Below are 27,637 nucleotides of genomic sequence, written 5' to 3' on the forward strand. Positions count from 1 at the left end.
TCAATGAGCTAATGCCTTCTTGTTCATAAGTACAGGGTTGCGGGTCAAGAAAGGCAAGTAGTATGTTCTTTGTCTCAACTTGTAGAACGTGTTTTCTCTGTCTTACCTTAGTTCGGTAGGTAACCTAGATGTTAAGCATTTGTGAGGCGTCTCTAGGTTTTGAACATCAATTTTTGCTGTACAGTGAAGATTCATTACAGCAGCGGAGCTCCTTCTCACCTGCACAAGAGGTTTCTGTTTTGATACTTTTCATTCACATATTGCACTACGACAAACTATAGTTTCATACATAGTATACAATTCTAGTAGAACTCCCCCTTCTTGGGTTTTTATTCATGTAAAATTTCTTCTCATGTATTGATTTTTCCTCACTAACCAGAGTAATCAAGGTTCTGGTAAAGCAAAAGGAGGTCCATAACAGTGAGTGGTAAAAAGAGTTATTGTGAAGGAAAAGAAGATCATGGAAATACTAAGGTGAAATCGCCGAATGAACGCATTTTCGGATGGTCTCACGGTACTTTATATTAATTTGAGATGAGTTCTCGTCGGAATGGCAGGCCTCATGTAGGATATCCTTAGGATTTATATTTTTATTATCAATTATTGTTTTAGGTAACTATTTATTTTTAGAAATTATGTATTTATAGAAGTTAATTAATTTTAGAATAGTTTAAACAAGGAGTTCCATGTCTCTTATATAAAAGAGAAAAGCGAAAAGCCCAATGTAATCTAGCACCACATTATTATTGACCAGCTGAGCGTGTTAAAAAAAAGTTAATTATTATTGAGTGAATATTGATTGGCTTTCTCTGTTCACGAATCGCGATACATGATTTGGTATATGCCACTGTAAAAAGAATATTCCTAATCAACAATTTTTGTTACCAATCCACGTGTCTGCATAACGTATACGTGGTCGATCTAAAACCACATACTACGTAACCTTATCATTCCTATATATATATATCCTTCTCCGACCAGGCCAGAGTTCTCTGGTTCCTTCTCTCAAGGATTGAAGTTTTATCAGCGAGTGATCAAAGGAAGATATGGATAAGAAAATTACGGAACTTGAAGAGAAAGCTGGCAGGTATGTCATATTTATTTCATGGACTTTTATTCCTTTTTTTTATTCATTTTTTTTTATGAAGGGGATCTAAGCATGGAATTGAATGTGATGTAGGAAACCTGATTATATATTGGTACACATAGTTATGAAGACTATTAGTTTGTCAGTCTGTCTTCTACTATCTAAGTTTAGCATGACTGATTCAGAATTAGGTTTTCATGTCTTAAATACCAACTTTTACTTTTTGAGGTTGAGATTATTGACAAAATTTATTTTTCTTTTTTCAGGCGTTCCCAACTTGAAATGGAACATGTAATTAATAAGTGGGGATCTACTGGGTCAACCTTGAAAGTGATGGTTATTGATGCATATCTCAAATTTGTAAGTGCTGTATTATCTGATTACATCAAGGCTTTAAATGGAGTGGTTGACAAAAAATGGTGTCCTACCAAAGATTCTTTAAGTGCTGTTCTGAAGACTCTTAAAGAACTCGATTCAAAGCTCTCCTACGAATGGCACGACTCTGATGACCTTATCAAGGAAACCTTTCTTAAGAAAAAACTGGCTTTCTTGAATTTGTTCCAAATGAAATTACTCATTTGGGATATATTGGATGTCCGTGGTTATATTTCTAAATCTCATGTTGAGTGGTTGGAAGAGTGTGTATGCGACTTTACATGCAGAGGTGAAATTGAAGACTACATATTTGATACAAAGAGGTCCTGCTATCCTTTTTTCGAAAAGAAAGAAGAGGAAGAGCCTCAAAGGAAGAGGAAGAGGTCCTCTGCCTTCAACCTTCGAGATGAGGAAGAGTCTCAAAGGAAGAGGTCCTCTGCCTTGAACCTTCAAGACTACACCTTACTGAGGAGAAAGAGAGACAAGAAAAAGTACATCCAAGAAATAAGAGAAGAATATATGGTGCGCAGCCTCTTTTGTATTGTCTTTGTTGCAGTATATACATATTCACTTTTAATACAGAACAATTGGGGTTTTTTTTTCAGGTCTTGGATGAGAAATGCGAGCGTGAAGCAAGCCGTGTTCTGCAGTTTTCTGATTATTTGAACATCAGAAGTACCAAGCTTGATATCCCCCCGATATCGATTGAAATTGGCTACCCTCATCAGCCGCCTGTCTTCTCTCATCAGAATCCACCCCCAGGTATGTTTTAGTTGTTCAACTATTAATTGTTGTGTATGTATCTTTGAATGAACAACAGTTTTTAGTATATAAATCATTTGTTGCAGCAAAGAGAACACTTTGATTTAGGGTCATATCTGTCTGACACTTAAAATCTTTAAGAGCATTGATTTAGAGTGTTTAAGTAACACACATCAGTACTTTTCTAATGAAGCATTTCAACGGTTTCTACAGAATCAAGCGGTTGGTGGTCCAACTACCTCCAAGGTTTAACTACGTGTGTAATGGGACAAATGCGGTCAAGTGGGCAGGTAATCCAGATTAAGGTTCAAGTATTTTGGAAGTGTCTGATCACGGTCAAGAGGGAAGGTGATCCAGATTAGGGTTTAAGTATTTTGGAAGTGTCTGATCAGAAAGGAGCTGTTCACAATGGTGGTGATGTTTTCAATGGCTTCCTATTTTGCCTAGGTTGATGGTATCAGTCTGATGATGAAGATTGAGAAAAGATCGGTGTATATTTTTCAGTTTTTAGGTTTCTTTGAACTCTTGGTTTCAGTTTGTGGATTAGAGTATATAAACCCTAATCCAGTTTGTGGATTAGGGTGTATATATGAAAGTTACAGTCTTTGTAATGAAATCAGATGTTTTAGTTTTTGAAAATGAATCAATTGAAACCCATTTTGAAAGTCTTAATCTAGCTAAATCTGAATTGCATAGCTAATACAGGGAGTCGCTCGGTGACTCATTCTAAATTTAAATTGGAAGCTCTCTGTTCATTTAGCTTAGGGAGCTTATTACTCTAATTATGTGGCTGTGGCTTATTCTTATGCCACCTTCCAACTCTAGAGAATCTGCAGCATCAGGTACAACTATAAGGGGAATACTGGAATACGGTCATAACTCACAAGGCTAGGCGTAGAGAGGTCTTGTAGGTTGTTTTGTTTTATTTTTGCAACTTCGACATAGGGGATGAATTATGAACGAGGTTCCCTTATTTTCTGGATTCTGTTCAGGTAGCATGGGTAATGCCAGCTGAATTTCCAATGTTGATTCATGGTTGGAAGATTTTCATGGAAAAAGAGGAATTGATTAATCTCATTAAGCAGATTATTATCTATTTATTGTGCAAAGATAGGGCAACTTCTAATTGTTATTGATTATTGCAAGTTTTAAGTTATTGGGAGGATAATATAGCGACTGCAATGAACTAGTATCCTTCCACTCTTTGGGTCTATGAACATCTTCCGTAAATAGTTTTTCTTTTAATATAGCCTTTTATTTCAAAAAAAAAAAAAAACTAATTATTTTTATCTTTTAATGTGATCAGTATTATATGTAGTATAAAAGAATATAAAAGACAAAAAAAGAAATGAAGAATAACCCACAACTTTCTGTTCCATCTCCTCAGGTTTATAAATCAGGATGCCATCTAGAAATCTATGCAAAAGAGTATATACATCGCATTATTGAGCTTGCATCTAGGAGTATTTTCAACCATTTATCAACGTGAGTACGTGACTCAAAAATAATCCTGCATATTGCTGGATTCCAATTCCACCACATAAAGAAGATGAGAAAATCATGCGGCATGACGACATAGCTCACAGAAAGTACAAACAAAATTCCAGTAATCAAAACCAACTTGAAAACTACAAATAGCAAGTGTGCTTCATGAATTACCAAGACAAGATATATTGATGCATCCAAAATTGAGATTAGTTGGCAAAGTAGGCAGCAATCAACTGGTATCCCACCCAACATAAGAGATGTCAGCACTCAGCACTAATGCCTTTTCTCTAATGGGTTTTTTAGAAAGTTAAGTTAATCAGCATATATGATGGTTGCCTTTCTATTTCTCACCTGAGTGGACATCATTACCATGTTTATGATTGTTCTAGGTCCTCGACATTAACTACTGATACTACAGTGTGTTTGGTTAAAATCTGCATAATTCCAAAGAGAAAAACGCCTTACCTTATAGGAGTTATGCTAACAGTTGATGGTTATTTGCACTCCCGCACAAACAAATAGATTAAAGGGCAGTACACCTTAGCAGTTCTAGACGTGATGACAGCTCTTTTTGTCCTATATTTCAAAGGTGCAACACAGATTACAATCAAATATACCCATGCTCCCTTACAATCTATGTGCTCCCTCACAAACTATGTGGCCTTCTCTCTAATTCACACAAGAGCAGCAAATTTAGGCTGTAAAGCTGCATGGGGATGACAATCGATGAAAATGAATCAAAAGTTGGAATATAGTCACTGTATCAAAGCAACAGAAGAACCTAACTTCAACCGGTGACCCAACTCATATTGTGCATCACCCATGTCTCCAGCTTCTGCTAGTAGAGGAGCTCCACTGTGAAAATGAGTAATCAGAAAAGACCCAGAGGCAGAAATTCATATCTCATTCACTTGATCATGTTTTCCCCCGATGATATGCGGTAGAGAGAAAAAAAAAACATTAGGGTTACTTGCATGGCTTTTCATGTCCTAGGTACTTGTGTGGGTGTATGGATTATCCACTCCGGGAGGCAAATTCAAAATTTACCTTTGCAGTCTGATATATACAAGTTTAAGAAACAGTGATAGTATATAACACCGATAAAACCTAATAAAAACCCAAATTTGATGTATAAAAGAAAAGAAAAGTTTTTTTTCCTTTTTCCCCTTACTCTGCATAAAGGATGGGGTTTGTACGTGTAATCAATGACTCTGTCAGTTTCATGTAAAGCATTTCACCCTTTTGCTATTAACTCCATACTTTTTTATACCTTTTTTATTCCTATTATATATTTCCCTCTGATGATTCAATTATAGAAGAAGTCTTGCTTGTTTCTGGAATCTGGGTTGCCCCAACTAACAAATGTCTCCACATTATGAGTAACTCAATTAGTGAAATACGACTTCCGAATGCGTGGAATAGGCAGTGATCATGGATTACTGGCAGACCTTCCCTAAGTACCAAAATGACAAAGAGAGAGGTGATGGATGTATTCAACAAAATCCTGCCGGGGGTAGGTTCACCTTGATTTCCTTCATACACCTAAAGCTGTATCAGTGTATCTTGAATCTTACATCGACCTTACACGGTTCTGTTGATAAGATTGTGCATCACTTTTCCTTGTTTGATTTAGAATGTCTAGATGCATGAGAGCCTTGTATAGCATTCGACCACTAATTATAAATAACATCCCCACTCTTATCCCTCTAAGCAGATACTTGTTGAATCTGAATGGCTTCCTAGAAGAATTGATGTTTTTAGCACTAGTGAGCCGTACGTATAGGTGCATGGTCCCTACCAAAAGTAGTTAAATGGTAAACCAAAGACAAAGGGTAGACCTCAAATCATCCATTGTTGGCCAGAGCTCTATCCATCCTTTCCACGATTAGCTCCAAACCATTTTTCCTATTAGTCCCAGTATATGGGTTGGTGGTTACCAGAATGAAGAACATTAGATGGACCAGGTAACCAGCAAGGTTAATAAATTCATCAACTTGCCTTGGTGAAGGAATGACCCCTCCACTCTTTTCATCTTGATCAAGCTAAATTCTTGGCTTGACGATATTCAGCCGAATAAGTTATACAGCTCTATATATAAGACTACAAAACCAAAATGAGCTAAGATTATTGAGAAAATGTATGACCAAAGCTGATTTATGGAAATCAGGCATTCTAGTTTATCCACATTCTTTCCTGAAACCAACTCCTACTGCATCGGCAGTGCGCAGGTGACAACATGCCATATTATCGATTAAGAAATTCATCATAAATTATTCGATAGAGATATGATGCTTCCAAAATAGCAAGGGTTAGGCTAAGCAAAATCAACAATGTGCTTGGGGTGCTTATTTTAGAATTGTCAGATAAAAATTAAAATTTATGTCCCAAGCACCCAACCACCATTATGATTTTGAGAAGCTTGTCTAAGGAAATTTCCCCTAATTGACTTTCTATCCAATTTCCTTAATAACCTCTAAAACAAGTATTTTTTTTTACACAAACCCACATCAAGATTTAACAAAATAAATTCATCAAATTCAAAAGAAAAATACCTCAATAACTAGTGGTGTCTTCCATTGATGGTGATGATCATCGATGGAGCTTGAAGAAGATTAAAAGTGGTTTCCGATTCTGGGAACGACACTATATCTTGGGTATTTTATAATTCAAGTTCTAAACAAATTGTGGGCTGATTCAGGTACCAATGGATCCGTAGTGGATTGAAATTGAGGCAAGAAAGAAAACAAACAGCAGAGTAAGAAGATTATTGATAAGAGAAACAAGATACGGTGGAAGAAGACAATTGCTTTTCTTCAAAGAACAAAATTTTAAACAAACCTTGGGATAAAACCACATGAAAACAGCTCCTCACGTGGAGGCGGGCTAAGCCCGGTTGGAGTTAGCAGGGGTCATTTCTGGGCTCCACTATTTAAATAGGGGAAATTAGGCGCAGGCCCATAATTTTTTTTTTCTTACCGCCAAGCCCACAATTACTTTTCCCTATAGTCGCACCCAATATTATTTAAAATTATTAAAAACGTGCAGAATTCCTCAATTACCCTTCAGCGGTTCTGGGCAGTTTTATTACTCCCAAAAACGGTCGGAACCATTTCATTTCTCTTCTTCTCATTTTTTCTTCATCCGTTTTTCTATTCCTATTTCTCCATAAACACTGTAACGGATGATTGATGATTGAAGTTGATCAAACCCTAAAACCGATGATTGAAGTTGATCAAACCCGAAAAATCAATTTCAAACTCTAAAAAACCTTAACCCTAGAATTCAGTAGAACCAAAATGGATGAAACACCAACAAAAACACGTCTTCAGAAATCAAAAGAGAAGAAATTAGGTACTAAAACTAGTTTAATCGATCTTATTCTTGCATGCATTCGGTACATTTGATTTTATTTGATTTTCGATTTTAATTTTTGAAGTCGAAGAAACAGAAAAAACCCGGTGAGATTTATCATTAGCTTCATCTGCTAGTGTTTGATTTTTATTTTTTTTGATTTTTTTTTTAATCTTAAATTTTGTTACAGTAATTGCCGATGATGTTGAAGAAAACCCATAATTTTTTTTGAGAGAGTTTCATCCTGAATACCCATAATTTTTTTTGAGTTATCATTTTCTCCTCAATGTGATTTTACCTACTGATGTTGAAGGTGAACAAGAAGAAATTGATAGTGTCGAAACACTGAAGGAGATGCAGATCAAGGCAAAGGGAGATGCTCTGAAGAAGAGTAAGAAAGGCTCTGGTATGCATAACTAGTTCTCATGTGTGATTCTGCATAACATAAATCTGCATAACTTGTTCTGCAGATGCATGACAGGGTATGCAGCATCAAATTAATGTGTGTAACTTGTTATTCAGATGCATGACAGGTTATGCTTACAAAAAAATAAAAACACTTCATAACACCTATTTTTAAGTGTTGCTTTTTAATTTTCATCTGTTTAAATTTTAACTTTCATCTGCTTACCAAAGTTACTGCATAACTTAAATAGCTTATTTATTTGTGTGTTGAAAATATCCTGAAGCAACCCCGTCAAGGAAGTCGCAGAGATTAAAAGATCAGGTGTCACCTCAAGTATCACCTAGGTCACCTAGGCGTGAAAAAGCTACTAAGGGAAAAAAGAAAGCAAAGAAAGCTGCACCAAAGGAAGTATTGGGTGATGATACAGATAATGAGGATGATAATACAAATGATGCCGAAGATGGTAAGATTTGCTTGTGGTATCTTCTGTGTGATATATTGTTTAATTGGTGTCATTGATTTGTTTCAATATGATTTGGCCTGTTTCAGTGAGGCAAGCTGTTGATCATCAGAAGAAAAGAAAAGGACATGAAGCCAAACAATCGAAAAACCTGAAAAGGATGAAGAAGAAGCAAATCGAAAGATCCGAGAGTGAAGAGGAAGAAGAAGAATCTAATAAGAAATGTGTTGTCTATAAACAAGGTGCGTTGAATTCCTTCCTGTCCCTGTTATGCATCAGTTAATAAACTTCTCTTATCATTTACCTGCTTGTTTGTATGTAAAACACATTATGCTTGTTAAAAAAACAAACACAGATTTGGCCGGTGGTGATGATGACATTCTTCCAGAAACTCAGAAGAAAGCAGAAGAATATGTGGTGCCCACATTTAATCTGCATTTATCACAACCTGCTGCTGCAATTAAAGATGATGCTGGTGGACCACAACAGCAAGCTGAAAATCTGCAACAACCCGCTGTTGAGATACCACAACATCAAACTGAAGAACCACAACAACCAGAAGAGCAAGTGGCTGAAAAGCCACAACAAGTAGTTGTTGAGATGGTTGTTGATGCAGAGAAGGAGATGGTGGTTGAGAATCCTTTAACTCTTGGTGCCACACAAGATGCTGAAAAAGAAAAATTCTATAATGAAGATGCTGAGATGGAGACCATTTCAAAAAACCTGGTACCTAAAATATAAACAGATTTTGTATTTTAAAACTTTTAGAAAAGCAACATAACATCTTTTATTATGGTATTTTTATTAATGTCAAATCAACTATGTACTACTTATTATTTTTAATCAACTATAAACTGTTTACTATATTGTTGTTTTGCTGTTTAATCAACTATTTACTTAATTTCATAATAAACTGTTTATATCTAACACATTTTGGTTACATGAATCTTTAGGAAGAAGACATAGGAGGGGAGTTTGTACCAAGAACAGAATTTTTGAAGAGGTCAACATTGAAGAAAAAGTCAGTATTGAAGCGAAAAGCAAACAAGGCAGAAGAGGATGGGAAGCAAACAGGAAGCAAGGTAAGAAGAATCAAGGAAAGGACAACATGGAATCAAAGGACAACCAGTGTACTACTCAAAGATTGTGAGCTAGGGAAGCAGAAGAAGCAAAAAGACAAGCCTGATGAGAATAAAGTTGAAGAAGAAAATCCCCGTACGTCTGCTGGCTTGACGTTCAGAAAATTATCTCCGCTGGAAACAATGGAATGCTTTCAAGATTACAAGGATACAATAGAACTAGCCATGACGGAAGTACTGGAGACATACTTTGAGAATGCCAACAGCCTGTAAGTACATCAAAATTACCTTTATGCTTGTTTGCATAATATGTCATGCAGCTCCCAATGTTTAATGCATGGTTAGTTATGCATTGTTTAAAATATCTACATCACATGTTATGCAGCTCCAATGTTTAATGCATGTTCAGTTATGCAAAAAATGTTGTTATATTTATTATGCTTGTTTAAGAAATCAACGCATTACAGGTTATGCTTCTTATGAAATAAATGCATAACAAGTTATGCTTAAAAAAACCCATGCATAACACAACCCTCTAGTTTATGGTTCTGCCGCATGTCACTTGAATAAAACATCTCACCAATTATGTCTTATGTCATCTGCAGAAATTCGGCTTGGAGTATCAGAGAAGGAGAAGACCCGTACTTGTGGGATATTCAGATTCACGGAGATATAATAAGGCAGCTAATGAACAACGAAAACTTAGAAGACCAAGTAGTACGCTACTGCAGTTATAGGTTGTTCAGGAAGTGGGAAAATGAAAAGATGGCTGATAGTGTTGAACATAGGTATGCGGAGTCTGCATTCATGACGCCAGATGCTTGGGTAAGTCAAGAAAATAAAATCATTTTGCTACATAACAAGTCATTCCTGCATATTATCTTATGCCCATATAATTACTTCAGCATAAAATGTTATGCAACTAGATTGAACTGCATAACAAGTTATTCAGCATTGTTTTCTACACCTGTTGTGCACCCTTTCAATTGCATCCACTAACTTTTTTTTCCTAAAAAATATTTCTTTTGCAGTTCTTTGTTAAAACAAAGGAGAAAGATGGGATTGCCAAATTTGTTGGAGAATTCATCTTGAATCTCCCTATTGAAGTTGAGAGAATGTCCATTCCAATGAACTATATTACAAAGGAAAACCCTGCTGGTACACATTGGACATTGTTAGAGTATGACTTTTCAGAGGGTGAGTGGAACTACAATAACAGTCTTGAAGGCTATAAATCTAACTGCAAGAAACAAGCTCTCATAATGGCAAAGGCTTGTATGCCGTATTTGATCCAAAGATATGATGAACTGAATCTATCACCACAAATTGTGGATATAAAGCGGGAACCGCTTGTATACAGGGATATTTTTACCAAGATTGTTCCTGAACAAGGTCATCACCCCGATTGCCTCATATTTGTATGCTATTATATGAAGATGAGCATGAAGTCTCAAGTCAGGGACAAATGGCTGAAGTTGGGAAAGGAAGATGCAGTAGAAAAATCCAACAAGAAAAGAGTAAGTCTGGTATTGAAAATGCTGACGGATCTTGGAAACAATTGGGCGATAGATGCCAATGAAGACATCTGGGATGATGTTGCGCGTCAATGTGATGAAGCTGTGTGTCAATGTGATGAAGCTGCGCGTCAAATGTGAAGTTGTGCATAATAGAAAGGCTCAAACATAACTTTGTTTTAAAAACCTGTGTGTTGTTGGTAGGTTGAGAAATTTAACTTGGGAGTGAAAACTAATGGGAAAGTAGTTAGTGTGAAGCTTAACTTCAGTCAATTGTTATGTGTAATGTGTTGGTATGAAAACTTAACTTTATTGAGTAGTTCTTTTCAGAACAACTTATGTTATCTTGTCGATGATTATATATATATTTATTATATATCAATGCTGGTTTCAGTGCTTCTATTTGCTGTAATCTTATTTCATTTAATTGTACTATGATATAAATCTTACAAGGAAAATGAAGGAACAACAGGTTACATATAAACATCTAAATAACAAGTTATGCAACAAAATAAACCTGAATAACATGTTATTCCTAATAAAATAAATGTGCATGACTTGTTATGCAGATGCATATGCATGAAGGAACCACATTTGCATGAGTCGTTATGCAGCCATCTTTAAAAGAATAAATGCATAACAGATCGTGCATCGTCGAAAAACAATGCATAAGAGATTATGCATCTTCAAAACAATAACGCATAATACATTATGCATCATAAAAACTAATGCATAACCAGTTATGCATCATCAAAAACTAAAGCATAATCCATTATGCATTTAAGAATAAAAATGAAAACATTATCTGATAGAAGCAGAAAAACACACAGTGAAAAAACAAGTATTTTTCATAAAACCAATACAAAAAAGAAACTAAGTAAAGAAAAAGTACTTGTTCATAAAAACTAATACAGAAACTAATGAAAGAAAAATGAATAAGGTTCAAACATAAAAGTAATAGTCTGAAGAAACAAACAAGATAATTGCTCTTCTTTAACTTCCCTTAGGCTGCTTCGGCGGCTTCGGAGGCTTCTTGTAACAGGTAGGATTTGTACATGTTTGCTTGTTATGATGACCAAGCTCAAAACAATTACCACAGCGCATAGATCTCCTGGGCGGCTTCTCATATCTGCTCAAATGCCTATTAGCTTGTGGTCTCCCTGGCGACCTCCTAACATCAGGTACATCGATAATATCATTACCTTCATAAACTTCAGGCCTGTTATAGTTCGGAATAGGATGAATTGCATGAATGTAGGCATTATTGAAGTATGAAGTAGTGAAATAAGGTTCAACAAAATCATATGGATTAGAAGCAGACATTGTTATCGATGCGAAAGCATGCACACATGGAAACCCATAGACGCGCCACCTCTGACAGGTACATGTCCTTGCCTCAAGGTTAACACTATGAGAACTGTCCCCTCCTTCTACTTCATAAACATGAGTATCGGACTGTATAACCAGCCAGGTTAAACCCCCATCAATAAGAGCCTTCATCTTATTTTCATTCTTCAGTGTGAGAATTGTTATGAAACTATTACCAGTATTCCGCCTTTCTGACATCATACTCATCACATCTTTCCTTCTCTGCTCCAGAAGAGCATTTGCAGGGAGCTTCTGGTATACCTTCATCCAACTATTGAAGGATTCACCAAGAGTAGAAGATGTCCTACCATACCTACAACCCTGGAAAAAGGCATTTGACCACTTCTCTGGAGGGATATCTTCAATATAGTCGGCAATCCAACCACAACCAAGACCCCTAATAGTAGCGATGGAAGTTTGGAAACCTTCGGGACTAAGAGCATAGCAGCAGCTTGAAATGAATCAATAACTGCACCATACCTTTCGTCAGATGCATTAATAGGTAAGTTCATCTTAAGATGATAATAGCAGAAACTATGGAAGGCTCCAGGAAAGTAAAATGGAATCGCTCTCTTTAATCCTTCTGCACGATCAGATAAAAATGTGATTGGCCTTTGATCATGATCAAGAACATTACTCAAATTCCTCATGAACCATTCCCAGTTATCATTATCTTCACCAGGTACCAGGGCCATGGCTAGTGGGAGAAGCCTGCACAGAAAAAAATATAAAATCAAGCCAGCGTCTACATGAAGTATGTGCACCTAAAAAAATGCATAATGTCTCATGCATCTAAACTAAATAATTCATAAGACATTATGCAGCTAAAACAAAAAATGTATAATGTCTTATGCATCTAAACATAAATGATGCATGACCAGAAAAGTGTAAACAAATAATGCATAATGTCTTATGCATCTAAATTAAATGATGCATAATACATTATGCATGTGCATAAAAAGGATGCATAAAATCAATAAGTGAAAACCATAATGCATAAGACATTATGCAGCTAAAACAAAGAATGTATAATGTCTTATGCATCTAAAACAGAAATGATGTATAACAAGAAAAGTGAAAACAAATAATGCATCTTAATCTCTGCGCCTAAATCTCTAAAAGTGAAACTGAAAGTGAGGCTAAACTGGGAAATAAAAAAGAAAATAAACGAATTTTGAAAACCCTGGGTTTGCGAATAATTTGTTGGCCGCTTTTGGGTGCGCCCGTGAGATTTTGTGGGAGTGGGTTTCACAGTAGGAAAATGTGTAAGAATGGGTCTCCATGTAGTTTTCACATTTAAATAAGAACGATTTTTTGGGACTATGGTTTTTTTGGGGACAACGATTTTATTTTTGGTAAAGGCATTAGAAGTAATTTTAGGTCACCCCATATCTAGTTATTTATTTAATACCTAATCTACCCTCTTAATTAATTTTAGGTTATGATTACTGAATGATTTAATTAAAAACAATTAGTGAGATTAAATTAAAAGATGGGTTTATTATTAGTTGAGTAGAATTATTGAGAGAGTAGAGTTAGAGAAGATGAAGGAGAAAAACATGGAAAATAATTTTTTTTTCCAATTCACTAAGTTTGAGTATTCAAATGATGAAAACTCATCTGATTCTTCATCTCCATCCTCTCCTAAAATATTTGTTAATCTTCAAAATGATCCGGATTTGAACTGGATTTTGAACAATTCGGTTACTTTATATGAAGAACAAGTAACCGAACTCATCTGAAGCTGTAGTTCGGTTTCCCCGTGAGATTAACAAGTAACCGAACTCATCTGAAAGTGTAGTTCGGTTACTTGTTCCAAACACGCAGGTTACCGAACTCTCAAATAATAGAATTTCTAGGAGTTACAGCGTTATGTTCGATTGGTTCTCAACTAACCGAACTTTGGTGTACAAAGTTCGGTTGGTTCGCAAACTTCATGCACTTTTGATCTAACCGAACTTTACGTAATATAAGAGTATATAAGTTTACAAAGTTCGGTTCTTTCCCAAACTTGAACCTAACAGCTAACCAACCGAACTCTGAGTTCGGTTTCCGCGATAAAATTGTGAAGTTACCGAACTTAACAAACAAAAAAAATGTGAAGTTCCAACGTCTATTGGCTAAGTTCGGTTACTTTGTAGTTTTAAAAGTTTTTGCGAACAAACCGAACTCTATTGTCTAAGTTCGGTTATTTTGGAACTCAACATAGTGGCCACAACAACACAGTTCGGTTAGACTGGATTTGTTCTTTTTTTCGGTTCTAAGGGTGGAGTTCGGTTACTTTGTAGTTTTAAATTTTTTTGTGAAACAACCGAACAGAGAGTTCGGTGACTTAGTTTTAAATCCAATAGAACCGAACTGTTCTTCGTGTTCTTCATTTTCAAGAAGTTCAGTTAGTAAACTAGGGTTTTTTGGAAAATCGGCCTAACCGAACATGGCTCTGTAACTCCTATTAAAACTCTATTTTGATGATTTCTATTCGATTGAAGCAATCAAAATCAAATTAAAGTGAAGGGTTTGTTGGAAAATACTTCCGGAGTGGTCCCATGGTAGAATCAGTTTGCGGCTGGCGTCTTTTATACTCGATAAAATTATTATGTAACCGAACTTAATTGTGATTACATTGATGTCGTTACATTTCTTAAATAAGCGGTGGCGGTGGTGGTGGGAGGAGGAGGTGGTGGTAATCGGTGGTTGGTGGTGGTGGTGGTAATCGGCGGTGGTGGGCGGTGGTAATCGGCGGTGGTGGGCGGTGGTGGTGGGAGGAGGTGATGGTTATATATATAGGTGGTTATTAGGTTGGTTTTAAATTAAATTAGGTTAAAGATAGGTTAGTCATTTCAACGTTTTAGGACACCCCTTATCACTATAAGGAAGGTGGCCTAATAAAACTATGGTCCCCTCAAAAAAACCATGGTCCCTAAAAAATCATTCTTAAATAAACAAAAAATCTTAACAAACCATCCTCCAAATAACCCAAAACCGTTAAGACACATTTGCCCCTCGCTAATTCCCTGAAGGCGGGTCCCACTCATCCTCTCACATGACAATTTTAGAATAGTTTTTCGACGATCTGTCCAGAAATACTGTTAAAGAAATGTGAGGAGTCGGTTGTATATAGTTTTTCCCAACGATTCATTAAGAAGTATGTTTAATTTAATACAAATTAGATAAAATAAATAAAGGATGGTTAAAATATTGACTTTGACGGTCAACTAGGCAGTGACTAAATATAACCCTTACTAATGATAATTGCAACCCTGCTGAAATATCAACAACCCTACATGACGTGGGTAAAAAAACTCTATCTTCTTCATCTTCCCCGCAATGTTTGCGAACATAAAATTTTTGCATTCCTTTTTATTTTGTCATTTTCTTTTTTTCGGATCAGTTATGTTTTTTCATTTTTCTTTCATCATCACAACAACTCAAACAACATACATGGGTTCACTTTTCAATATATGGCAAAAGCCTAATTTAATACAAAATGAACAAAATATTTTCTCGGATTAGAGAGATTCTCAAATGCACTATAAATCCTTGGACGCTTAGGGCCTTAGCAAAATGCTTACATATCTGGTTTAGTTTCCTCTTGCAATCATGCAATCAGTTGTTATTTCAAAATTTCTTTGATTATTTGTTATATTATAAGCACTATAGATCTAAAATCTCTTTGATTAGTAACTATAAATTCTAATAATTAAGATTTACGTTAACTAATCAAGTCATTAGCGGTTAATTCATCTCTTGACTGGTCTGATAGCGTTGACGAGCTTGAGGGTTGTTACAATTCTGCGATCTAGGAAGTGGACCCACTAATTCAAAACACAACTAAATTCCTATTTACGTGGACTTTTAATTGAACACGTCCACCCTAATTGAACAAGTAAACACCCTACATATACTCTAAATTTACTGACATAACAAGTGAAATTCTAACATTTAAATAAACCAAAGCAATAACCATAACAATGATTTCTAAAAAGATTTATTGTGAAGGAAAAGAAAATCATGGAAATACTATGGTGAAAGAATATAAATATTTTTTTAGATTTTTTACCGTAAAAACGATTCAAAAAATATCAATCTGTTTTTTGATATGTTTCCTCAGATTTCTTGGATTTCAATCATAAATGGCCGAAATTAATGTAGTAGTTTTTTTTTTTTTTGATTTTTATCATAAATACCTGTAATTAATATAGTATTCTTTTAGAAAAATTACACGGTCGTGATTTTAAAAAATCATGTAAATTTGGTGTAATTATACATAATAATTTTAGGCAGTCGAATCAAAGATCTTGGCCATCTAGTGGTTAGAAATATCAAATAATGAGGACCGTTCGTCGAGTATGTACCAACCACCCACCCAATCTACACCGCACGTTGTTAAATCAACGCACATATTTCACGAAATTCCATCCGACAAATAGAAATGGTTTTTCTCCGAGCCAATGAGAGCGCGCAGTTATGCTCACCAGCCAATAGGAGGGAGGGTAAGCTCCACCAGTGCTACTTTTATTCTGGAGTGACAGATGAGATAGAGTTTTTAGGTTGTTGATTTCAATAAAATGAGTTAAAGAATTTTTAAATGGGCTCTAAGCCCAAGGCCACAAGAATAAGAAGGAGTTGGAACAGGGTCAAACACTTAATTCCCACTAGATCCTACGATCTAGGAAGTAGACCCACTTATTGAAAGATTTTTGTTAAAGGGAGAGAAAAAAGTGATTCGAAGAGAGCGAAAATCGTAGTTGACTCGTTAACTAGGTCGATTTGAACATCGATACAATTTTCCAATTTTTTTTGCCCAAACAATCCTTTACTCTAACCACACTAATTAACGTAATCTATGTTAGTTAACCTAAGGTATATTTTGGCAACGAAAAATTCATTGAAATAAAATCAAAATTGTATATTGTTATTTTCACTAAAACCCAAAAAAATGCTAAACCCTAATTCTTAAGTCATGACTTATCTTAGTAATTTATTATATATTAAAACTAATTCGGTTTTTAATTTATTTGATTAAGAATTTTCTTTTGCTTGTTTTGGGTCATTCTATGTAAAGGTTGTGGTTGGGTAAATGGAAGAACCGTTAGAGGTTCAAGAAAGCATAGCAGAAGCACCTTTTACCTTTTGTAACAACTAGTAATGGTCACAGTTCAGTACAACATGGTTATCACAAAATGTGGATTTTCTATTTGCACAAACGTGAATATAGAAATACCCGTGAATAAGTTTGGGGGTGATTATCATTCTCTTTGTGCTTTACCTTTAACTCTTAGAAAGTTCCCTCGTGTAGGACTTGACATTTGTGCCTCAACCATCTTACAAGATTATCTTCATACTTTTTTTCCTGAACCTAGTTGTGTCCGTAAGAGAGCTTAGTTGTTAGAAACCCATCCTCTGGTTTATGTGGTTAACCCATGCTATGATACCAAGATTGACTTTGTTTTCCCACTAAAACCTTTTCTTCCAATTGAGGGAACATAAGATTTTCAGATGTATCGGTTATTAAGTTTTGAGACTAAACCTAATTACTTTAGGAGATTAGGGTTGACACATTTGTTTAAGGAATACCACTACTTTCATCGTGGTCAACTGATTGACTTAAATGATCCGCAATTATTTAGGTTATTATTATGTGCTTCTAAGTTTTTACAGACTCTAATACCTGAATCGGACCATAGCTACAAGGAAATGCAGTCCATGAAAATATTTTATCTAGACCCAGTTACAGAACCTGTACCTGAACCACAACTAGATGTAGTTGTCTTAAACAGGAAACTAGACAAGGGCGTGATTTATCCGTTAATTTTCTTGGCATGTTGCAGATTCCTTTTACTTGCGATAGCTCTATTTGGTTTTGGTGATCCGCAGTTATTACGGCTATTACTTTATGATTCTATAAGGTGACTAATCCTTTCTTAGTCTGGCTGAAGACTTTAAACTTAGCACTTCTTGGGAGGTAACCCAATATTCATGCGACACGGTAATATCTTTCCTTATCTCTTTTGCTTCAATTGGTAACAGTTTCTCCTTGTTCATGCTTTTAATTTCATCTTTAGAACATTGAGGACAATGTTAGATTTAAGTTTGGGGGTATGGGAGAAACTTTTTAGTCGCATTTTTTGAAACTTCTAGCGTCACATAGTATCCGGTTAGCTAAGTTTACATATTGTTTCTCACCGAAAATATAGAAATTGGAATGCTAGAGATAACAATCTTTTGAGACATTAGAGAAAAAGACATTGAGATATTTGAAATTCAGGAGAGAACTTGTTCCTTTTAGAGGGTAACCGTGATGAACCTAACCATCCATGATAGAAGGCAAGTAGGTCAGAAGGAAATGCCAGAAAGACAAAGCAACCTCACAATGTAGTCTTAGTTACTGGATTACGACTCTCTCTCAGAAGAAACTTATCATCATCAACAAGCGGGGCGACATCAAAATCTATGAAGAAAGTTGAAAACGTTTAAGGTTTAGAAGCACAATAGAAAAGAATAATTCAAAAATCAAAGCTGAAGACTTAGTTACAAAAAGTTATAAGAGCAAATGATATAAGTTGTTGAAGTTCATGATACCAAGACATCACAAGTTGCGAAGATCCAAGTTCTAAAGTCCTTCTCTCATGGCCATTTAAATTTTTGTCTTGTTATTTTTGTGTTGAAAAAAAATGAAAATAATAATAATAAATAAATGAAAGAAAAAAAATTGAAAAATGAAAAAAAATCATCGTTATGTTTTGTTCAATAAGGCCATAGGGAAGTAGAAATCTATAAGGAAGTTTCAAGCATGAAATTAAGGAGAAAAGTTAAATTGTCAAGGTTCTACGAGGTTCGAGAGTTTATCATCAACAGTTGAAGCCGAAGAAGACGTTGTTTCTACTGAGTACTGTAGGATCAAAATCTCGCAACGACAACATTTTAGAGAAATTATCAATGAAACAGCACAACAACGTCGCAGAACAATTTCAGGAATGATAAAATAAATGACGTCAGCAAAGATCACGAGAAAGATATGATAGTTATGCGAAAATTAGAGTTTGCGAAATTAACATTTGTAAGGTTGCGAGAATGTCGCAAACCATACCCGAAAATAAAGGACAGATTACCTGTCATCCACTATGTATTCCTTTATAAATAGTCGTTCGAGTTGTAAAGAGAGGGAGAGATCTTTTTTGAGTAAGAAACAAGTAAATAGGAGAGAGAAAGTTCAGAGAAGAGATCATTCTTGACTTCTTTATCTTTCTTGTAAGAACATTCAAAAATTAATCAATAAAATTAAGAATATAAACCTAAAAATGAGTTGATCAACAATGAAATCATATGAGGGGTGTAGTGTAGGATTTCCTGCAACTACATAATGGCGCTAGAAGGAGGGGATTGAAGATCGAAAGTTGAAGATTGTTGATTGAGAATATTCAAATCAAGAAAGTGATTAAATAAATCAGTGGATCAGTTGGAAGAAAGATGAATAGAATTAATGAAAATGGCAAAAGATTGGAGTGTAATATGATAACAAAAAGCTTGATTAATGAATTCCATGAAAACATCAAAGGAAGAATACATAAACGAAATTTTGAAGGAAAGAAAGTTATGGCGGTAGAAAAAACATCACCCTTGAAAGATTGGGAAAAGCAAAAAATTGCATTCATGGCGGAAGAAATACCAAAAGAAAATTTGAACCACACATCTCCGTTGGTCATCACAGTGCCTATTACACGAAAAGAGAAGGAGACAACAATAAAATCCACAGGAGAATGGATGTTGAACAGAACTTTAATTGATACAGGAAGTTCAGTTGATATAATATTTTATCACGCATTCCGTGGAATGGGATTTAAAGATGAAGAAATGTCCAGTTCAACATATTTTGTTCACGGCTTCGGAAAATCCACAACAAAACCTAAAGGAGAGATAGTGGTACGAATTCCACTTGGAGAAATCGAAACACATGTAACATTGTGCGTAGTGGATATGGAATCACCATATAATATGTTATTAGGAAGATCATGGATACATGCGATAAAAGTTGTGGTATCAATGTTGCATCAATGTATTAAATTCCCCACTCCAAATGGAATAAGTGAAATCAGAGGAGATGTTGACAATGCGAAATTATGTCATCAGATTGAAGTAAAGCATTATGAAGGACAAGCAAAAAAGAAGCAATTTCGCAGAAAATTGGCAAAGGAAGCAAAGAAAGAAGAAGAATTTATAGTATATATGATAAGGGAAAAAGAAGGCAAAGGAATACACAGCGAAATTTCGGAAGAAGGAGAAGAGCCTATGAAAACAATAAAAGAACCAACACCAATGGGAGAACCTAAACCCAGTTACGCTGCCGCAGAACCAACAAAAGAAATAAATGTTGGGACTATAGAGAAACCTCTAATATTGAGAATTGGATCCAAAATGGATAAGGAAGAAGAAGAAAGAATTGTTAACTTGTTGCGAGAATATAAAGATGTTTTCGCAGGAAGCATGGATGAGATACTGGTAATATATCCATCAATTGCATGCCACAATTTGGAGATTAACAAAAATATGAGGCTATTTAAATAGAGAATAAGAAAAATTGCAACAACTTACCATTCCCAAATAGAAGAAGAACTACAGAAAATGCTTGATGCAGGAATCATAAGAGAAGCTAAATACCCAGAATGGATAGCGAATATGGTCATTGTCCCAAAGAAAAACAAAGGAATCAGGATTTGCATAGATTTCACTGATTTAAACAAAGCTTGCCCCAAAGACAGTTTTCCATTATCAGATATTCCTCAAATGGTAGAATCCGCAGCGGGAAACGATAGGGTATCATCTTTAGATGGATACAAAGGGTATAACCAAATCCCTCTCGCTGAAGAATATCAAGAACATACTGCTTTCTTTGCCCCTAGAGGTTTATATTGTTACACGAAAATGCCGTTTGGTTTGCGAAATGCGGGAGCGACATACCAAAGAATGGTAGAGAAGGTGTTCGCAAAATGGATACACAAGACGTTAGAAGTATACGTGGATGACATGTTAGTAAAGATAAAGAAGCTAAACGACCATGTACAAGATTGAGGGAGATTTTTGAACAAATGCGGCATTATAACATTAAATTGAATCCTGGAGTGTATTATTGGAGTTGCATCGGGAAAATTTTTTAGGCTACATTGTATCAAGGAAGGAATACAGGTGATCCATAAAAAGTGCAAGCAGTCGTGACATGCCAACACCAGCAACAATAAAAGATGTACATAAGTTGATGGTCTTCTAGCTTCGCTGGGGAGATTCATTTCGCGATCATCAGACAAATGCAAATATTTTTTCGATATACTCAAGAAGGGTGCAAATTTAAATGGACTGATGAATGTGAAAAGCTTTTCAAGGAATCAAAGAACATCTTATGAATACAACTATTTTACAAAAGCAGAACAGGAGAAGAATTATTGATCTATCTTGCGACACGTCGCATGCATTAAGTGTTGTGTTATTGCGAGTAGACGCAGGAGTGGAGAAACCCATTTATTACATTAGCAAAACTTTTAATACTGCCGAGAAGAATTACTCAAAGATTGAAAAGTTAATCTTAGCATTAGTTTATGCATCATTTAAGCTCCGCATATACTTTCAAGCACACAAGATAAAGGTATTAACAAAAGTACCAATTGAATCAGTGATGAAGAATTCTAAAAGATCAGGAAGTGGAGAGATGGAATGCACAAGTAGGCCACTTTGATATTAAATATGAAATTTTGTCTTCACCAAAATCACAAGTTGTTGCAGATTTCTTGGCAGAATTTCCTTTAGAAGAAGATGAAGCAGTAGAAGAAATGATGGATGTAGAAGAAACATGGAGATCCAAAAGATTTATTAACAGAACCAAATAGATGGGAATATTGGTAGATGGATCATCAAATGGAGAAGGAAATGGAGTTGGAATTGTTTTAATTTCGCCAGAAGGAATAAAGATGGCTTTTTCATTCAGATTGGAATTTGCATCCACTAATAATGAAACAGAATATGAAGCTGTGATACATGCCTTAAAATTCGCAATAGAAATGAAACTAGAAAATGCCAGGATCACTAGTGATTCGCAGCTAGTTATTCGCCAAATAAAGGAGAGTATACTACAAATGAACCATCCTTGAAGAAATACAAGAAGCTGGTTGAAGAATTGTCAGCGAAAATCCCAAAAATAAAATGGAGGCACATTTCAAGAAAGGATAACAGACTCGCAGACGCTTTTGCTTTCATCTCAAGCATGATGACAGATCCAACTGCGAGATGCATAAAAATACAAACACTTCTGTCACCATCAATCAATAAAGAAGAGAAGATGTGGATGTGATGATAATAGACAATGAAAAAGAACAAATAAACAATGTCGCAGACTGGAGAATGGAACTTCATGCATATTTGGCGAAAGGAGAAACACCAAGAAATAGATTGGAAACACACAAGTTAAAAAGCCGAGCAACGAATTATGAATTAAGAGATGGGTTGCTATACCGAAAATCCTTTAATGGACCATCACTCAGATGTTTGACACGAGAGGAAGGAGAAAAGGTGCTAAAAATGTTACATAGTGGGATGCTGGCAATCATAGTGGAGGAAGATCTTTGGCACATAGAGCAAAAATGCAAGGTTATTACTGGCCATACATGCATGAAGATGCAAAACAAATATCAAGACGTTGCGAAGATTGTCAGCGGCATGGAAAGAAAATACATGCACCTGGAGCACCATTGTCATCTTCAACCAGTGTGTGGCCTTTGGAAAGTGGGGCTTAGATATTGTGGGGCCATTTTTACCAGGACTGGACAAAGAAGATACTTAATAGTCGCAACAGATTATTTCACAAAATGGACAGAAGTGAAGGCAGTACAACATATTCGCGACAAAGATATCTTTACATTCATATTCGAAAATATCATTTGCAGATTTGGAATTCCTGCACAGTTGGTATCTGATAATGGGAAACAGTTTGAAGGACAGAATATAGAAATGTTACTTAATGCATTCAAGATAAAATGTGGAAAGTCTACTCCTTTGTATCCACAAGCTAATGGGCAAGTAGAAGCAAAAACAAAAAATTGCAGATATATTAAAGAAGAAATTGGAAGGACATCACAGAGCATGGTGCGAACAAGTACATAATGCAGTATGGGCTTATAATACAACTAGAAGAGAAGCTACTGGAATGTCACCTTTTTGTTTAACATACGGAGTTGAAGCGGTGTTACCAACAGAAGTTGTTATTCCGACAACAAAAAGAAGCTTGGGAGAAAAATCTTAGTGCGGGCTTATTTTAAATAAACTTGATGAATTAGAAGAAAGAAGAGAAAAAGCTTTACAACATATGGAGAATTATCAGCGAAGATTAGCCGAGAATATAATAAACGTGTCAAATACGCGAATTTCAACCAGGAGATTTAGTTCTGCGAGAACACCAATATATCAGCGAGAAAATGGTGGAAAATTAGCGAAAAAATGGGATGGACCTTACATCATTAAGGAGATAGTTGGAACAGAGCTTATAGATTAATGGATCCAGAAGGAGAGATGTTGGTCATAGATTAGACAGACCATGGAACAGGTTGTACTTAAAAAGATATTATCCGTAAGAAGCTTTGAGAAGTTATGGATTCTGAAAGAATAATTGCAAGATTACTCATATCAAAAAGATCATGATGTGCGAAATTTTCGCAGAGATAATCACAGAACAATGACATAAAAGAAAGGGGCGAACCTTTATGGCGTACACCCTAGTTCGCGAATAAAATTTCGCAAGAGGCAAATGTAAGACCTAAAGTACGTCATATTAGGGGGTACCTGTTGCATGGCTCAGGGAAAGGCTACACCGCCACCGGAACCTGAGTCATGGAGATTTGGGGTCAATAAAGCCCATCCGGGAGAGGCACCTTGGATTCTCAGCTTAAGCATATGACTTGGTTGGGCGACTAAGGTAATAAGGACTCTCCCAAGGAGTGCAGATCTGATCAAGGCGCCGAGGTACACGGTTGAGTCAAGAGTGCCAGGGACGTTTGAAGCGTCCTTGCCATTCTTGACAAGTCTTGGCTTATACTGCACTCGGCCTGAAGAAAACCCCACTTAGGGTGCAGTCTCGTAACCATAAGCCCTATAGGTAAAAGGGATAAGAGGCTGCGAAAACAACTGGTTGTTGTTAAGACTGGATGGGAGGAGCTAACCTTGTATGGTAGAAGTACGCCTCCTTGAAGGGGCAACCAGGGGGGATAAGGGCACCCTCCATTAGGGAGCTGATAAGTGTCTTAAGACGCAAATGTCATGAGGCTTTTTATTCGCAAGGATATTAAGGCTTGTCATATTTGTGCAACAATCCTGAAGAGGCAATAATACAAAAGAAAAAGATAAGACGAGATCAATGGGTTTTCGCATGAAAGTGCGAAGACGTCCTGCGATTTCGTCGCAAGACGGCAATGTCATGGGGCTTTATTTTCGCAAGAATATTTAGGCCTGTCATATTGTCGCAACATTCCTGAAGAGGCCATAATACAAAAGAAAAAGTTAAGGCAAGATCAATGGGTTTTTGCATGAAAGTGCAAGGACGTCCTGCGATTTTGTCGCAATGACAAGAGGTGGCATAATAAGACCTTTAATTAGGAAGGAAAATAAGACCATATGATAAAACAAAATTATAAGTATTCGTAACAGATTATTTTTTGCAAGAAAGATAATGAGAGGCAAGTATGGGAATCAATACACAAGAAGCATTATCTTTCTCATCAACAAATATTAAAAGGAAAAGTTGATTCCAAAGTTGGAAAAATGTAACTTCGCAAAAGTGATAAAATAAGACAGTTCAAGAAGACAAAGCTAGATAAGAAGCTCAAGCTTCAATATTAATTCAGTAGCAGGAGATACAGAAATTCTTCGCCAATATTCTCGCAAGCCTCTCCTTCATTTCGGTTTTGATCTTCGCCTGACTAGCATCTTGATTATCGCCAGCAATTACTTCTTCAGGAGAAATTTCTTTCTCATTCTGATTAACACCAGCAGATGCTTCTTTAGAAGGAACCTCTTCTTCATCTTCCAAGAAATTATCCTCTGCACCGCTTTCGTAATCATAATCACTATCAGCAGGACGAGGAACTTCATCATCATCTACTTCTAAAGGATCAATTGATGTAGGAGGAAGAGAGTTGGACAATAAAATGTCATTTACAAGGACTTCAGCCCGGAGATGAACTTGGCGAAGAAGTGCTCTCTGATGATTCCTATCTTGAATATCCTTAAAATAAGCAAGATAATCAAGTCTTCTTTCTGCTCGGTCGCGAGAACCAGTAAGGGTAGAGACGAGCAATGCATTTTCTTTGCGAATTTTGGCATATTTAGCCTCCAAAACAGAAATAGAAGAATGAAGATTCTTCTCAGACTCTGCGAAAATAGAATACAAAATTTATTAAGATAAGGAATTCAGAGATATGACAAAGAAAAGATAATTAAGGCAGTCAAACTATTATGACTACCTTCCTTTTGCGAAATAAGGTGTTGAATCAAGGATACAACTATTCTCCCAACGGTCCATTGCGTCATCAAATTTATCTCCAACTAAACCTTTAAGTCGAGACTGAAGATTTTTCTCTTTAGAAATAAGAAAGGCATTTTTCTTCGCAAGAGAAGAATAAGATTCTTCTAATTTGGAATATTGTTCTTTAAGTGATTCGCCTTTACACTTAAAGCTATTCTACCTTGAATGAGTGTATCTCTTTCAGCGATAGATGACTTGTTACTTCTTTAAGTTCATTTCTCAAAGAGCGAAGAGATTGCTCTTGGTCATCACATACTTTTTGAAGAATACTAAGTTGTTGCGAAGATATCGCCATCTTGTTTAAATAAGTTCGCTTCTCTTGAGATAAGGTTTTATTCTCATCTGATAAAGTTTCCATCCCTAAATTAGCTTTAGTTAAAGAATAAGAAAGACGAGATACTTCATTACTTAATAATCTTGTCTTTGAACTAATTGGGTATTTTCATTGGTAAGATTATTTATCTGATCAAGAGAATATGAATAGAGGTTATCTAATTGGTTATATTGATCCATCAAGATTTCTTTATCAACACGGGCTTCTTCAACAGCAGATTCAAATTGATATCTCTCCATTATTCGTTTCTGGTTTAAGCTTAACATGCGAAAGAGGGATTTCAAGGATAATTAAATGGGAAGGATAAAACCATCGAAAAGGCAAATTAAAGACATAGATAAGAAAATCATACCTCTCAATTCATCATTCTTCTTGCGAAGATTGTCACGATCCAAAACATTCTGAAGCTTCTGATTTTCAGACGAAGAGCATTACATTCTTTTTCCAAAGCTGTCTGCGAAGCAGCTCTGTCAGAACCCAAATGCTTGCTCAGAATTTCGCAAACATTAGACTTGATAGGATCAGTAGAAGACTTCTTGCCATCATCCAGAATTCAGATAAAACTTGAAAAGCAATATCTATCCCTTCCACGGTTTCTTTCGAAAGAGGAAGAGACTTGGTAGAGAACTGGTAGAGATAGAAGGTTGAGAAACATTCTCAATGGGAAGAGAAGAGGTTTCATTCGCAGAAGGATCACAAGGGGGTTTCAATCATAGAAAGGTCAGCTGAAGAAATGAAGTCAGAGGCAGCATTTTCGCGAATTGGAGATAAAGGTTTATCTTGCGAAGATGTCGCAGGAGATTTGAAGAATGAGTATGGAAGGGAACAGAAGTTGGAACAGTTTTAAGGTGGCGAGATTTCTTGAGAGGTTTATTAAGATCTTTATCACCCTGCGAATTACAATCCAGATAAGAAACAGAGGCAACAATATTGTTATTAGAAAAAGATAGGGTTTCTTACTACCTTCTCATTCGCAGACTTTCTTTTATGTGCGACAACCTTATGTTGTGATTTGGGAATGTTAGGGTTTTGAACTGTAAATTTAGTGTTGGAGCCGCTTTTGCTGAAATAATAAGAGTATGGGAATCTCATAAACAACATCAAATAAGGCAATAAACAAGATCAATTTCAAATATGTCAACTTCAGAAAAACTCATAAAGAAGAAAAAAGAAGACTAACCTTGATGAATCCATGAAAAATAGTAGCAGGGAGATTGTCTCGAAGAAAATTACGAACTATGAAGATCTAGTATGAAGATGAAGAAGAACTTAAAAAGGTTGAAGAAGAAAGAAAAAAAGTTGCAATAATGGAATTTGCTGAAGAACGATGAAGTTGCAGAGAGAATAAAAGGAAAGAAGAAGAGAGTGAAAAGGAATATATATAGAGGGAATTTTTCCTCGAGAAAATAAACACGGTTAATACGGAAAGATATAAGCGGTTAAAAAGTAACGGTTACAAAAGACGTGTCGAGAAATAAATGGAAGAAAGAATACGTGTGATAAATGCAGAATATGAAAAGATAAGCAGTTGCGGCATTTCTCACATCATTCTCCACTTTGCAGAGAAGATATGAGAAGAGGCAAGATGTAGGATTAGAATCTCGCAACGACAACGTTTTAGCGAAATTATCAATGACATAACACAACAACGTCGCAGAACAATTTCAGGAATGATAAAATAAATGACGTCAGCAAAGATCACGAGAAAGATATGATAGTTCTGCGAAAATTAGAGAGTTTGCGAAATTAACATTTGTAAGGTTGCGAGAATGTCGCAAACCATACCCGAAAATAAAGGACAGTTTAGTTGTCATCCACTATGTATTCCTTTATAAATAGTCGTTCGAGTTGT

The 27,637-nt window shown here is 35.8% G+C and overlaps 1 protein-coding gene across 3 annotated transcripts; it reads left to right on the forward strand.

Annotated features, from left to right (window-relative positions):
- The first annotated feature begins 981 nt into the window (after nucleotides 1-981).
- LOC113317169 lies at nucleotides 982-2,906 on the forward strand. Of its 3 annotated transcripts, XM_026565294.1 has the most exons (5): nucleotides 982-1,087; nucleotides 1,354-1,984; nucleotides 2,068-2,224; nucleotides 2,418-2,422; nucleotides 2,467-2,906. In XM_026565294.1, exons 1-5 carry the CDS (start codon nucleotides 1,047-1,049, stop codon nucleotides 2,584-2,586), a joined length of 954 nt encoding a protein of 317 aa, XP_026421079.1. In that variant the 5' UTR covers nucleotides 982-1,046; the 3' UTR covers nucleotides 2,587-2,906. The 3 variants fall into 3 exon arrangements, with proteins under 3 accessions (XP_026421079.1, XP_026421078.1, XP_026421080.1); XM_026565293.1 differs by lacking the exon at nucleotides 2,418-2,422 and having other exon boundaries at nucleotides 2,438-2,906; XM_026565295.1 differs by lacking the exon at nucleotides 2,418-2,422 and having other exon boundaries at nucleotides 2,515-2,693.
- Nucleotides 2,907-27,637: the final 24,731 nt, after the last annotated feature.

The sequence above is a fragment of the Papaver somniferum genome, chromosome 10 (assembly GCF_003573695.1).
Source record: "Papaver somniferum cultivar HN1 chromosome 10, ASM357369v1, whole genome shotgun sequence".
Taxonomy (NCBI): domain Eukaryota; kingdom Viridiplantae; phylum Streptophyta; class Magnoliopsida; order Ranunculales; family Papaveraceae; genus Papaver; species Papaver somniferum.